The sequence below is a fragment of the Saccoglossus kowalevskii genome, chromosome 7 (assembly GCF_978046115.1).
Source record: "Saccoglossus kowalevskii chromosome 7, keSacKowa6.1, whole genome shotgun sequence".
Classification (NCBI taxonomy): domain Eukaryota; kingdom Metazoa; phylum Hemichordata; class Enteropneusta; family Harrimaniidae; genus Saccoglossus; species Saccoglossus kowalevskii.
The window spans coordinates 4847135-4862633 of record NC_140647.1 but is presented as its reverse complement, the minus strand read 5'-3'; the positions used below and the strand labels follow the sequence as shown (position 1 = coordinate 4862633).

Genomic DNA, 15499 nt, shown 5'->3' with positions numbered 1-15499 from the left:
TATATTGCAAGAAATAAAAGTTCACCTCTCGTGTAGCTTTCCACCAAATCCCCAAATATATGCAAATGTAAACATGCCAACAATCCGTTGGATATGATTAGGTGCCATGGTATCTTCAAGACTGGAACTTTGTCGACTTAATGTAGAACCAGTGACTGGACGACTATGAGTCTCTAATTTATCTGTTGATGATTATATTTAAAATTAATTGTATTCATTCAGTAGCATAACAAGCAGCCTAACTGGTGATATAGCCCTGCTGTTTAAGATGTATAATGAGAATTATCAAATCAGTCTAGTCATTTTGAAAATAAATATAATTATACTGTTATTCTTGTTATCAGTACTACATAAATTAAACTTACAGGGAACAGCGTAAGTTAGTCAACTTTAAGTCAAGAGAAGCTAAAATTCATGCAGAAAAACTGTTAGCCTTGCCACCTCAGAAAAACATTTTATGATACGATATTAAGTTTTTATTTTATATGTAGTCTAGTAGGTTGATTTACAAAGCAACTAATAATTGTTTTTTCAATGTACAAGGATTTTTATTGAAAGACTGTACTTTTGAAATCTTTGTGTGTTGGCTAAAAACACATTCTTTATTTGTACTATGTAGAATTACAGCAATCACATGTGAGGGCCTACCTAGAAAATCAAACCAGGATTCTTAGATCAAATTGTCATTCCTGAATAGATCTAACTAACAGATTTTTAAACTACAGTTTCAGCAATATCTTCAAGATATTTAAACTTACATTTGTAGGTGATGTTGTAAACAGATGAGTATAGTATCAAAGAATGACAACAATCAGATTAGAACTTTTTGAGTAAACAACATTATTTTCTACAACTACAGCAATAACCACATACACAGAATTTATTCTACTCTTTTCATTTCATTACAGGCAATGCAATAAACTATCACGTAATACATGTGCCAACTCCTATACTTTAAAGGAAAGATATTTTTCAAAATAGATAAAACAAGATTTAGAGAAACCAATTCAGGTTCTTTTCTGACAGTTTCCCTAACTGATAGTTTTCAGATATCAAACACATTTTTTTTTAACCAAAAACAGGATTTGGGTCATTACCTAATGGAGCAGACGAGGCATTTTTCATTACATCACTCTCATTGCCTTCATCTTCATCTTCTCTCAGGAGATGCTTATCAAATAAAGATGATAAAATGTTGAGAAATGATGTCACTTCCTGGATACCAGTTGTTGTGCCATTGTTCTGATTCAGGGAAGTGGTTGTGTCTGCTGTCAGAGTGGAGGCGCATTCTGAGGTCAGGAACTTGATAGTAGCACCAAATGTGTCATCCACTAAAGATGACAACACTTTCAAACTGCAAGTTAATGAATCAATAATTATGTTATAATGTTCAATTAACAGCAGCAAATAACATCTCATGAGTTTAACTTAGATACATTTTAAATAATAATCCCAAAGAACATCATATTACAACAAGTAATAGAAACAAGTAATAGAAAAACAAAACAAATCTAAGATGGCAACCTTATATTTTGAGTACATCACAACTGAGACACAGGGTAAAGGTGAAAGTTCAACTTTACCTGACATTGAACAATTCCCATTTATTTTTGGCAGTCTGTAACCATGATTCAAATAACATCTTCCAGTGTACAACATCACTCCCACAGTATACTATGGCACTTCTACCCAGCAAGGAGGGAGAGGAATTTGTAATGCTACATGTCTCAAACACCATGGAGGTGGAATCTGAAAAATAAATGTACCAAAAAAATTAAATACATTCTACTAAGTGCCTATGTAACTAGTATTTGTAAATATTGCTGCAACTGTTAAAGTTTAATTCCCACTTGAAGCTTCTGACTAGTACCAATATATACACTATCAAATGTTGAGACTGTGGATGGTGATGAGTAATTAACTGCAGAATATATTTTTAAACAGGGTTGTTAAATTAAGCTAGATACTCAGTCTCACTGAGCAGGGAGGTTTGTTTGTCCTTTATATTCAGTTTATTGTAGGTATGTATCTTTCACTATTTGCAACATGAAATGGGTGTGAATGCAAGGGCAGGATTTCTACTTTTAATGATTATATATTTTAGCTAAAACAACATTATTTTAACATATTTAATGTCTTCAGCTTGTTCTGTTTGACATATTGAATCAAATTGTTCGAGTGAATCATCTACAGTTAGTAAAACTACACATTATCAGATCATGGGGTATATAACAAAAGGTTTAAAAAAAAATAAAAATACTCAGTAATCCAAGGTTGACAAAATTCTACCCACAGTAGAATGCTTTATAATTGTAAACCCACTCCAAAACATACAATTATCTATATTAAACCAGTATGTAATGGCATATGGTCAAAAACAAATATGTTTCTAGCAGCATTTAGGCAAAATAGAACCAAAGACAGAATGATTGGTAACATCAGTATAATCACCACCTACCCATAATGTTGACTTGCTCTCCGTTATTCAGACACAACTTCTTGTGTTCATCCAATAAAGTGTTCATGTTATCTACCCACTGCGATGACATATTACCATCTAACACAATCCATTTCTTTACAATACTGGGTAGTTTTGCTAACTGTTGGGCAGATGGTTTTTCACTATGTTGCTCTATTACTGCAGCAGCTGCCACTGTCTGTGCATTTGCTTCATGCAGTAGTTTGGGTACAATTCCTTCTTGCCAAGCACCATTCCTAGTATTGCAACCAAACAGCTGAAAAAGAAATGTGTATTTCTTGATGTTGAATATTTAAATTAAAAGTCATTTTTTACATATTTCCATAATCTGAGTACATGCCAATATTTGGATACTTGATAAAAAAAGAAAGAAATGTGGGGTCATTAAAGTAAAACAAAAAAACAAAAATTTTTTTGGGGGCTGACCTGCACTGCACTTTACTCTGATGCTGAATGTGTCAATATTTCTATGTTATTATCAAGCTACAACCATTGAACTTGATTTAAGTTATTAGTCAAATCTTTGTTAGTGACCACCTCCTTTTAGTGAACACTTTTGGGCAGTCCTAAGGAATAACATATGAGCAACCTATGTATAAAGACCTGTAGTGACGACTCTCTAAGCAATATTTTTGCAGATTCACCTTTGTTTAGAGACCAAAATAATAAAACTCAAATTATTGTGTTTTTGTTGCAACAGTACCATCTCTTTTTCTGAACAAATATTATCTCAAATATTGTTGGTGATCCATGAAAAACAGTTCAACCTCCGCCTGTCTATAAAGATAATTTTTAATAAATTCCGTATGACTGGTCACTATACACAGGTTTGACCTTTGACTGGTCACTATACACAGGTTTGACCTTTGACTGGTCACTATACACAGGTTTGACCTTTGACTGGTCACTATACACAGGCTTGACCTTTGACTGGTCACTATACACAGGTTTGACCTTTGACTGGTCACTATACACAGGTTTGACCTTTGACTGGTCACTATACACAGGTTTGACCTTTGACTGGTCACTATACACATGTTTGACCTTTGACTGGTCACTATACACAGGTTTGACCTTTGACTGGTCACTATACACAGGTTTGACCTTTGACTGGTCACTATGCACAGGTTTGACCTTTGACTGGTCACTATACACAGGTTTGACCTTTGACTGGTCACTATGCACAGGTTTGACCTTTGACTGGTCACTATACACAGGTTTGACCTTTGGTCACTATACAAAGGTTTGACTATTGACTGGTCACTATACACGGGTTTGACTGTATTAGTAACAAATCTACTTTACCTCATCCATGGTGAGTACACCTGGATACACTGTAGACATATCAACCCTGGGGTAGATTATCTGATCTGAGTTCTGACCAATAGCGTCGTGCCAGTGTAAAGATATGGCAGAGACAAGTCTAGCCGTGTGACGTACTTTGTCCATCACGACTGAAGCTGAGGAACTACTACGCTGAGTTTCAGAACCATCTGATGGCTGAAAAGAAAATCAATATTTATAAAATTATAGTGTACAATTATTCAGTAGTGTATCATTGATCAGTGTTGCCAACTTCAAGTACATAATAGTTATTGCAATTGTTGACTTCACCCTGATCAATTTGTTATATTATGTGTCAATTATGCAGTCACCATTATATAAAATTCAATATATCTTCTTACCTTAATTCTGAGACCTCTGATTGGAGCAGTTGGCTGCATTGTGTCCTCTTTTGATGGCGGATGTAAATGCAACGTGTTCAAAACTTTTCCCAGTGTCTTGTAGCTTGTAGTCTTGCCACTACCTGACGCACCAACTAAAACAACCCCCGACTTCTGTTGTAAACTTTCATACAATTGTAGAATCTGGAAATTAAGCAATGTAATGTGTTTACTGAGATTGCAAACATTTATATTCAGTTGGATAACTTCAAGTATGACTACAATTTAAGTAAACCATACACATTTAGCATACTGTACTTACCTTTGACACATGCTGTGGGGTGGCCTGCAGCTGATCTGTAACTAATTGTTCTTGGATAGCACTCACTAATGCTGGGTCATGTTCTTGAGCTGAGGCTGGACGACTACTGTGTGGGAACACTGTACGTATTGCTTGTTTCACAACCTGTAGGGCCTCTACGCAATGCAGTCTAGACAATAATGTTTTCTGTACTCCAAATAAGAGCGCTGCCTCCTCACGAATACTGTCATCATCAAATTCTGAGATGTCAGTGCCATCAAAAATGTCATTTTCTGTGAAAATTTGAATAAATAAATAAATCATACTGTCATTTTTTTGGGATTTGAGGAATTCTTTTAAAATACAGTAGCTCTCTCACATGCGGTACTGACAGGTGGGCATGTACCACATAAAGTTTCAAATAACCACATTTGCTCTAAAACCATGTGTGATCTTGGTCAAAAAGGGTACATTTATGTATAGCCTGTTATAATTATCCTAAACTTTTATTGTAGCCAGTCTATGATTAACTTTCAAGATTACCAGCTATGAACAACCCATAAACAGAAAACTTGACCATCCACCATTAAATCCTGTACATATTCTATAGGGGAGATAAGTATAAACATACCACATAAAATAAAGCCTATATTAATTTAATAATAATACAGTAGTGGTGTTACTAGTTACATTCAAAATTGACAAATCATGCGACTTGCAGTCTTAAAATATGCCCAATAAATGCAACACCATCTCCATTAGTGTTTTAAACTACAAATACCACAAGAGAACATATGATAAAAAAGAGCACATGTACTTGTTTTTGCTCACATTTTTTTCTTTATTGAAAAAATACAAATACAGTATTCATGGGCATTAACAAGAATATACATTACCTTCTTGTATCTCTGACACTGAGGGCGCTGCACTGCTTGTGCTCTTCCCACTTCCCAGCTGATGAAGCTGTCTTCTGCCAAAAAGTTTAACTGTAGCTATCTGGATAGAAATTTTCATTGCGCGTAATCCTGGACCAATTGTTCGACTAGAATCATCCGGTAACTACATGACAAGAAAAAAATTAACTGTCAAACAGTGTAAAATACCTCGGTAATAGGTGGAATTTTCAAAATCTATTGGCTTCCAAAATTCCAACAAGGTACAAATTTTTTTATTTCAAGGCTGACAAACTATAAACCAAAATATCACTCACAAATGATCTTGTCCCAATTATTCATGCCTTCAGTGGTTTTGACATTTAAAAATATGAAACTTTTTGTAATATCTCATGTATTCTAAAAACCTGAAAATTGTTTAAAGAATTCTGAAAACTTTTGGAGTTTCCCTGGTACTAACAATTAAATTCTACATGACAACAAATCATCAAACTCACCTGTTTTTCAATTATATCATAAAAAATATTCAGTTTACAAGCCAGTTCTTTGAAACCACCGAAACCTTTATAGCATAAAATGGCTTCCAGGATACGTAATCTATCTGGTTTCACCATGGCAACAGGTCTCATCACCAACTATAAGATAGAACAATGTGCAAATCTGTTTTATAATAGGGAATACTAGCAGACATTGAACACAATAAATAAAATAAATAAATAAAAACATATAATAAATAAATAAAAACAATCAATGAATAAAACACACTTTCTCAAAGACACTATTTGATTTTGATTCTGGCAATGACCCCTACACACACATCCATACTCACCCTCAGACTAAAAGGAATATCCTGACATTTCCTGTCATCGCTGTTTAATGTCATGAAACTTCCAAAGTTACCACCGGCCGTCAGAAGATTACCATTGAATAATAAATTCCCCAGAGAAGTCGGTGTATAGGACCACTTTGACAAATGAGCAAAGCTGGCATCGGTTTTATTTTTGGTCCTCATATACCGTGCTGCGTAGTGACATTTTGGACAGTTAAGCACATTATTAATTAATAAAACCACCATCACCAACACTGTGTTAGTATTTACAGCATATTAGGACCTTAAGATACCACTATTATCATTCGCACACAATTGTTAGCATGTCATAAATTACATTTTTTTTTATCCCTCAGAGTAGTTTGTACACGTGTCAATATGGTTGATTAATACTTACCTCTAAAATATAGCATCTTCTATTGGCATGCATGAGGTTTTTGTCAAGTGACTGTACAATACCCTCTGATTCGTAGAAGTGATTATTTTCTGCATTTCAATAATAGATGATTCCAATACACAATGTGTACAAAGCAGAAAAATAACAACACCTTTGATGAAGTTAGAATTGCCAAAATAAAAAGAATGGTTCCATCAAACCATTATTTTGTTTGACACTGATACAAACCACTCTGAGGTTTCTATTCTAATAACATCACAGACTGTGAAATGATTACTGAGGGAAGTCTTAGTTCACAGTGCAATGATCAGATGTAGTGAAGCTAGAAGAGCTTCCATCAATAACCACAAACAACAGTCTTTTTGTATAAGCATATTGCTACTGTTAGTGAATGGAATTCTTGGAATGAAATACAAAGCATGTAGGAATCAATAATTAAATGATTCGATTGCATGTGATGCAAACTGTGATAAAATCAAATAAGCTAGATGGAAAAGCTATATTGTCTACGGGATTGAAAATAATCAGGATCAGGATTAAAACAAAAAGTCACAGTACAAACCTCTGTATAAAGCTGGGTATAGATGGAAAATATGAAGAAAAAAAAACAATCAAGGAAATAAAAATCTGATTAAATAAACAAATAAAAAGAAATGTAAAAACTATTTACTCAAAATCATTCTGTCAGAATGCATACAGTAATGATGATAAAGGAATGGATTTCAAACAATTACTCTTTATTACATTAAAAAAAATTGTTTTGTGAATAATTTGCTTGAGATTTTGTTCCAACTGCCAAATGGCTGACTGACTGATAAAAAAAACTATAAAAATAGAATTACAAATAGGTAATATAGTAATGTAAATTATGGGGATCGTGATTCAAATTATGCAAATGAGCTAATTAATATACATATCTACTAGAGATTTGCGATATGAATGTAGATGTAGAAGTGATGACAACAATGATTGAGAGTTGATTTTTTTTAAGCATGATCAGCTAATCACAAATTATTTCCTGAATATGTCTAATGTACCGGTACTACCAAAGACTCTCTTTTGAGAGTAAAACAGTTAAATTATATTATAACATGAATGAAACACTGTAGTTATCTGTATATATATATATATATATGTATGAATAATGATGGTATGTATTACTTCAGTAGCACAAACATTTTAAAAATCACAAACACACACAAAAAACACCTTATAAAAACACACTTATTTTTGGAATTCAAAACACACAATGTTATTATTCACTCCAATGGTAGAAAACTGTAATTTGTACCTGGCCCATGCATGTCACCAAATAAGGGTATAGGGCTGATCTCTTCATAGTAGTCCTCTCGTTCAAGATGTACAGCTTTACTGATTGAGTAGCGCCTTTGCCTCACCACGGAAATGTCTTGATAATCTTCCCATTCATCATCGGCATCCTCCTCACCACCAAATGTTTCCTCAAAATAATTAGTCACTGGGCCCTAGATGAACAAATCAGAAAGCATAATGGTTAAATATTATTTGATTTTTACCGATTTCTGAAATTTACCAAAATTTGTCTTTAAATTAAAATTTTGCACTACTCAGCATGTTACTACACATATGTGCAATGCATTATGGGAGATAACTTCAAATTTTGCACTACTGAGCATGTTACTACAGATATGTGCAATGCCTTATGGGTAGAACTTCAAATTTTGCACTACTGAGCATGTTACTACACATATATGCAATGCATTATGGGAGATAACTTCAAATTTTGCACTACTGAGCATCTAGAGACCTGATTTTGTTTTTCATTTTCGGTGTTCTGATGATATGAAATAATGAAAGTATGATTAACATGAGATATAATTTTCAATTTGGATTGGATAATACTGACCTTTGTGTAATTAGGGAATGTCTTTTCTTTTTCCAAGTTTGGTCTTGTCGGTAAGGAATGCAATGTAGTCAAGGAATTCCTCCTTTTAGTTTTTCTTCGCTATAAAGAAAAGAGAAATAAAATATTTATTTTGACTTTACTGATGAACTACTACAGGTATAGAGAGAATCACGATTTCTCAGCTCTTTCTCGGTCAGGAAAAAAATCTGTTTCTAGTATCATTGGAGTTTGAGACTGATGCTCATTTTTTATTCATTTATTTGTTTGAAATATCTTAGCACACAAGGTAGGTGCAACCAACACAAACACTGAAATTTTGATTGAAATGAGAGGTCACTGTGGATTATTCTCAACAAAGTATTTTTTTCCTGGCCTTAGATTACAAAGTTCAAATACAGTTAATACTACTATCACATCCATTAAATAAAAGTCCTATAGCCTGACACTGCTGTAATAGTAATATGACAGTTGCATTCAAAATATAGAAACCTGTACATTAGAAGCATACTCCTACTACTGACAGAATCAATGTACATACTCCCTAAGTACACCAACCTTATCTTGTCTGGTAGTCCCCCTAGTTCCATACTGATTATCCCCTGTAGACTCCAACACTCTGTATGTTTGTTTCAGGTACTCTAGCTCCTGAGCTATCACTGACATCATTTCATATGGCATACGGTCCATGTCATCCCATACTAACCAGCTACCTGCCTGTATGGCACCAGTCAGCAGTCGACTCATCAGGTTAGCATGCAGGGATTCATTGCAATTAAACGTCACGCAGTGCCTTCCCATTGTCTACAAGATTATTATCAGGAATTAGTAAAAGTTGTTTTTTTCATTCAAACATTTCATATGATTAGGTCTAAATATAAGTCAGTTATCAGCAGTTGGTCAATGACATCAATTACACTAGAGAGCACAGCCCAGGGAACTACATGTATGGTGTTGTCTTTATTGTAATGTCTCTTGGAATTTTATAATTCAATGAATGAGATTACGTTTGTATATCATAAAGTTAAAAAAAATGTGAATGTTCACATTAAGAGCAGTAGAACACAAACTAGTAGATCACAAAGAAATCATGTTTTTTGAAAACGAGTGACATAATGGCTATGAATGAGTTTACAGAAGATTCTTTTCTTTGTGACTCAACCCAAAAAACTGATATTACAATATCTTTATTTATTGCTTCTCCAAAGAGAACAGGTCTACACACCAGTACTTATATATAAACAGTAGTATCAGAGTAATCTGTAAACATATGTAATATATCAGGTTGTTACAAATGTGTTACAAAAACTACTGTACTGGTAAATAGCATTAGATCTGGTGTTTTGGAAAGTTTTAGAATACGATTGGACACAACAGAATATGATGCATCAAGAGATGCCACACAAAACATCATTTTATTTCTTTTACCACTTGTCTCTGTATTCTAGTGTATTTGATTTTACCCAAGTGTTTTTTTTTCAGAATAAACAATGCATTTTTAACTGATTTACTGAAAAAACATTACAGTAAAGTACTACCAACTATTGATTTTTCTTATTAAGTGTTGATGTACAACAAAAATCTCACAATTTTGGTAAACATGAAATTTTATATCGTTAAGAAAATACCTGTCTAATACCATACTCACCTTAGCCAGATCTCTTATTGTTTCTGATTTCCCGGTACCAGACGGGCCCATGATAGTTCCACATTGGTGATTCTTCAGCGCCATTGTTAAAGTCATGTGACATCTATCTGTTAAAGGCGTCACAACCAAACGAGAAGTGGGTCCAATGTATTCGTGATCATAAGGAAATGACCCACCTAGCTGATGTAGGTTACATTCACCCAGGATGTAACCAGTTGATACCACAGTGGACATCCTTGGGGCTCTCCTTGGGGTAGAATCATCTGAAATGCAAGTTTTCATAAAATCAGAATCATAACACAAAAGTCTTAGTCACTCACTCTTGGTTATGTGGTTAGCAACCGTAGTATCAGAATGAAATATTTACTAGGTACCTGTTAGAACAGGGACTTTTCAACCAGCACTAATGACAGAAATGACGCGTGAAAGAACCAAAGTTACACATAGTGTTTTGTACACAGTTGATTGAGATGTTGTGTAAACATGAATCAGCTTCTCAATCCTTCCTTTCAAAACAATTTGATGGAATAGCAGTTGTTCCAAATGACATCACAAAGAATAACATCATGTGACTAATTATTCATAAAAATGCTTGATTCAGACAAACAAATTAGTAAACAAAACAAAAAATAGTGATAGAAGTATTCATAACTATGACAGTGTTATAATTTATCAAGGGCTTTGTTCAGGCTATAAACTTGCTTGGAATTTTCAACAAATCACTGAAAAGTCACAGCAAAATAATTTGGAATTCAAAATGTCAGCTTTACTTTGTGAAAGGTGATGATAATTTAATTTGGCATCTAAAATAGTTTTCATTTGAACTATTATTGCGAAATGTTACTGTCACTTATGATTACATCATTCTTATTTGTAGTAAGAACTTGCAATCATGACAAATGCTACAGATTAAAATTTACAAGAAACAACAAGATATTGTAATAAAATCTAAAGTGTTAGTCAATCACTTATGCCTGTCATTGACTGGAGGATGATACAGGCCATGATATGAGCAGATCTGTGAACATAAGCTCATAGTATATTTATCTCACCTGTTGCATCTTCCATGTCTGCTGGTGGTAATGGCTGTGCACATAACACAGACTTCATATCCATGTGGTATCGTAGTACTTTCAACCACTCAAAGCATTTATCACTGGGACTCTCACACAGAAGCAAATCTGTAAAATAGATAAAACAGACATATTAAACAATACATTAAAATTTAGATAATTTATTTGTTTTTCAGAAATTGAAAAAAAAAATTGGTTCAGCTTTATACTTTGTGAAAGATGACAATAATTTACTTTGGTATCAATAATGTTAAACCTTTTGAACTCCAAAGTTAACTATTGTCACCTTTTACAAAAGATATCTGTATATTAAACATTTTCTCTATTTTTAAAAAAAAAATTTTGAACAAGACTTTTAACATTTAGATCATTTAGTTAAAATATAACAAAGAAACAATAGAAAAATGCCTTAAAATGTGGCAGTAAATTTTGGTTGGAAAGAAATTTGGTGTTTACATGGTTTTGATGTGAAGGTAGAGTGAAGGAAATCCCTGGTGACTTACTATCTATAATATCTCTTAGATGTAATCCTTGGTTTAGTAATCCACCCAGTAATACTTGTAGTCTAGCTCTAGTGTGTGACGTCAAGAAATGATGACAATTGTCATGTAGGACACTTAGATATTGATCAAAACGACAATGATAAGAATCTCTGTGAAGAAAAAAAAAAACATTTATTGCATTCCGTGTTAGTGCTGGGTTTGAAAAACTTCTAGCCACTGTGGAGAATTTCGTATGAAGGTTGACCCTTTGAATGCCAATGTTCATTTTTGTACACCTTTCACAAAATTAATCTGCACCATTGTTTCCATATTTTTTAAAATGTTGATCAAAACCTGTTGCTAATCAGAAATGATGGACATCTGGCACAAAATTAACATAGAAATTATAGAAAAATGCACAAAAATGTGTTAAAAGTTGCATTATGCCACTTCAAGAGTTAAACATGTTGTTGCATAAACTGTTAATTCAGTTACTATGACTAATAATGTATTTATTAAATTTATAGTATTTGGCCAAGTTGTACAAGCCAGTGCTAACACAGATATTAATCTGTCATTCTATGTCTAAGTTATTCAGCTCAAGTTCTGACCCCTCGAAATATTAGGGCTGGATACTACAAGCAGATATTAAACTGCAAATAACTTTTGCAAATGTTTTCAATGTACTGACTCAATGATCACCTTAATGAAATTGATTCATTCCTGATGAAATGTCATCGTAAATGCGGAGCTCAGTGAAAGCAAATCAATTTCATGAATGCATGAATAAACCAGAGCATTTAATTAGCCATCATTCTACTGGAACATCTAATTACCATGCTTGACATTAGTAAGAGGTTACGTCATGTCATGGAATTATCTTTTTATTTACCCAAAGGAATATCAACCAACAAACTGTGTTCTTCATTCCAGTGCAATTATACCTTATTTTTTCTAATTCTTCTTGACTTTTGCTGGATTTCAGTGCATTGTGAACTTCTTTTTCCCAGAATAATGCTTCTGTTGTCAAGACAACCTGAGCTGGGAATCGTAACAACCAATGTCTGTAGCTATGTTTCACAGCTTCACTCAATTCTTTGCTCTCTTGGTCATTGTTTTCAAATGCAGACAACTCTTCTAATATCTTCCCTGGGAAACTCAGACCTACATTATAAAGAAGAGCATCATGTTTTCAGATTAGTGTACATATAGATACATAGTAGTATACTAAATACATGAATTATGTATCTTTACAGCACCATGTGCAAAATTATGTAACTGTACAGCACTATGTGCACAATTATGTAACTGTACAGTACTATGTGCAAAATTATGTAACTGTACAGCACTATGTGCAAAATTATGTAACTGTACAGTACTATGTGCAAAATTATGTAACTGTACAGCACTATATGCAAAACTAGTACTATGTGCACAATTATGTAACTGTACAACAGTATGTACAAAATTATGTAACTGTACAGTACTATGTGAAAAATTATGTAACTGTGCAGCACTATGTGCAAAATTATGTAACTGTACAGTACTATGTGCAAAATTATGTAACTGTACAGTACTATGTGCAAAATTATGTAACTGTACAGCACTATATGCAAAACTAGTACTATGTGGAAAAGTATGTAACTGTTCAGCACTATGTACAAAATTAGTACTATGTGCAAAATTATGTAACTGTACAGCACTATGTGCATAATTATGTAACTGTACAGCACTATGTGCACAATTAGTACTATGTGCAAAATTATGTAACTGTACAGCACTATGTGCAAAATTATGTAACTGTACAGCACTATGTGCACAATTATGTAACTGTACAGCACTATGTGCAAAATTATGTACTATGCAAAATTATGTAACTGTACAGCACTATGTGCAAAATTATGTAACTGCACAGCACTATGTGCAAAATTATGTACTATGCAAAATTATGTAACTGTACAGCACCATGTGCATAATTATGTAACTGTACAGCACTATGTGCAAAATTAGTACTATGTGCAAAATTATGTAACTGTACAGTACTATGTGCAAAATTAGTACTATGTGCAAAATTATGTAACTGTACAGCACCATGTGCAAAATTATGTAACTGTACAGCACTATGTGCAAAATTAGTACTATGTGCAAAATTATGTAACTGTGCAGCACTATGTGCAAAATTATGTAACTGTACAGCACTATGTGCAACATTATGTAACTGTACAGCACTATGTGCAAAATTATGTAACTGTACAGCACCATGTGCAAAATTATGTAACTGTACAGCACTATGTGCAAAATTAGTACTATGTGCAAAATTATGTAACTGTACAGCACTATGTGCAAAATTAGTACTATGTGCAAAATTATGTAACTGTGCAGCACTATGTGCAAAATTATGTAACTGTACAGCACCATGTGCAAAATTATGTAACTGTACAGTACTATGTGCAAAATTATGTACCTGTACAGCACTATGTGCAAAATTAGTACTATGTGCAAAATTATGTAACTGTGCAGCACTATGTGCAAAATTATGTAACTGTGCAGCACTATGTGCAAAATTATGTAACTGTACAGCACTATGTGCAAAATTATGTAACTGTACAGCACTATGTGCAAAATTATGTAACTGTACAGCACTATGTGCAAAATTAGTACCATGTGCATATTATGTAACTGTACTGCACTATGTGCAAAATTATGTAACTGTACAGCACTATGTGCAAAATTATGTAACTATACAGTAGTATGTGCAAAATTAGGTAACTGTGCAGTACTATGTGCAAAATTAGTACTATGTGCAAAATTATGTAACTGTACAGCACTATGTGCAAAATTAGTACTATGTGCAAAATTATGTAACTGTACAGCACTATGTGCAAAATTATGTAACTGTGCAGCACTATGTGCAAAATTATGTAAATTGTACAGCACTATGTGCTAAGTATCTGTACAATATTATATTGTACAGGATGCATGTATTATTCAGCATTCAGTAAAAATGCTATTAATTAAATGAGAATGTACAAGTACACAATATCACTAACATTTGTACAAGAATTTGAGCATACCTTCATTGAGTCGTGTTTCAACACATACTCTTAACAGAGTTCCCAGAGTTGTTTTCATATTCAGTTCTAGAGCAGACAACCATTTGCCAACATCAGGTTTAGCTTCAACAGGGGAGACCAGTGAAACTTTCTCACCCAATTCGCCTTCCAAGCTAATCACTTCTAACTTATCAGCTGCAAATAAAGTCATAACGAATACAATCGCAGATTTTCGTTGAAATAGATGAATTGTTTTGTTGTTAATTTTATATTTTAATATTTGTTTTTTACTTTAAATACCCTAAAGTCACTATCCTTGCTACCTAGTCAGTGAAATGTACCCCTTTGTACCCTTTTTGCATGATTGATCATGATGGTCAAAGGTGAGAATGGGTATGTGGTGTGTGTGATTCAAGTCCAAGCCGACAAATTAAACATAATTGTGAATAATCTAACGTAAAAGAGTTAAATTAAAAACCATTATGTGAAATGCTTACATTCACTTAGATACATTTGATCAACTGAGTTAGAGATGTAACCAATTATGGTATTATATCAACCAACCCACATCACCAAGTGTATAGTACTACCACATGCAACCCACTAACGTTATTATTTGTTACTATTCCATCATTTTATCAGTTAATGTTAATATCTGGTAATGGAGTTACCATTGAATAACTCAGAATCCAATAGAGTGCTCAGTCTATGACGATCTTCCAAGTGTCAGCAAAGAAAGGAGAAGAGAAAGGTAAAGAATACAAAAAGAATACAGAAAATTCTAGGCTGTATTGTAGT

At 33.5% G+C, this 15499-nt stretch overlaps 1 protein-coding gene across 1 annotated transcript in view; it reads right to left on the bottom strand.

Annotated features, from left to right (window-relative positions):
* Window positions 1-15499, bottom strand: part of LOC100376274 (dynein heavy chain domain-containing protein 1-like) — an 85404-nt gene that overhangs the window by 43475 nt on the left and 26430 nt on the right. Inside the window, exons 31-48 of the mRNA XM_085501596.1 lie at window positions 14723-14896; window positions 12593-12812; window positions 11670-11818; window positions 11146-11274; window positions 10094-10356; window positions 9004-9249; window positions 8449-8547; window positions 7855-8047; window positions 6167-6357; window positions 5835-5972; window positions 5341-5503; window positions 4466-4737; window positions 4165-4347; window positions 3785-3979; window positions 2459-2735; window positions 1584-1749; window positions 1098-1354; window positions 26-182 (exon numbers count right to left, since the gene is read on the bottom strand). Coding sequence (XP_085357722.1) covers window positions 26-182; window positions 1098-1354; window positions 1584-1749; window positions 2459-2735; window positions 3785-3979; window positions 4165-4347; window positions 4466-4737; window positions 5341-5503; window positions 5835-5972; window positions 6167-6357; window positions 7855-8047; window positions 8449-8547; window positions 9004-9249; window positions 10094-10356; window positions 11146-11274; window positions 11670-11818; window positions 12593-12812; window positions 14723-14896 — 3472 coding nt within the window. The remainder of the gene's footprint in view (window positions 1-25; window positions 183-1097; window positions 1355-1583; window positions 1750-2458; window positions 2736-3784; window positions 3980-4164; window positions 4348-4465; window positions 4738-5340; window positions 5504-5834; window positions 5973-6166; window positions 6358-7854; window positions 8048-8448; window positions 8548-9003; window positions 9250-10093; window positions 10357-11145; window positions 11275-11669; window positions 11819-12592; window positions 12813-14722; window positions 14897-15499) is intronic.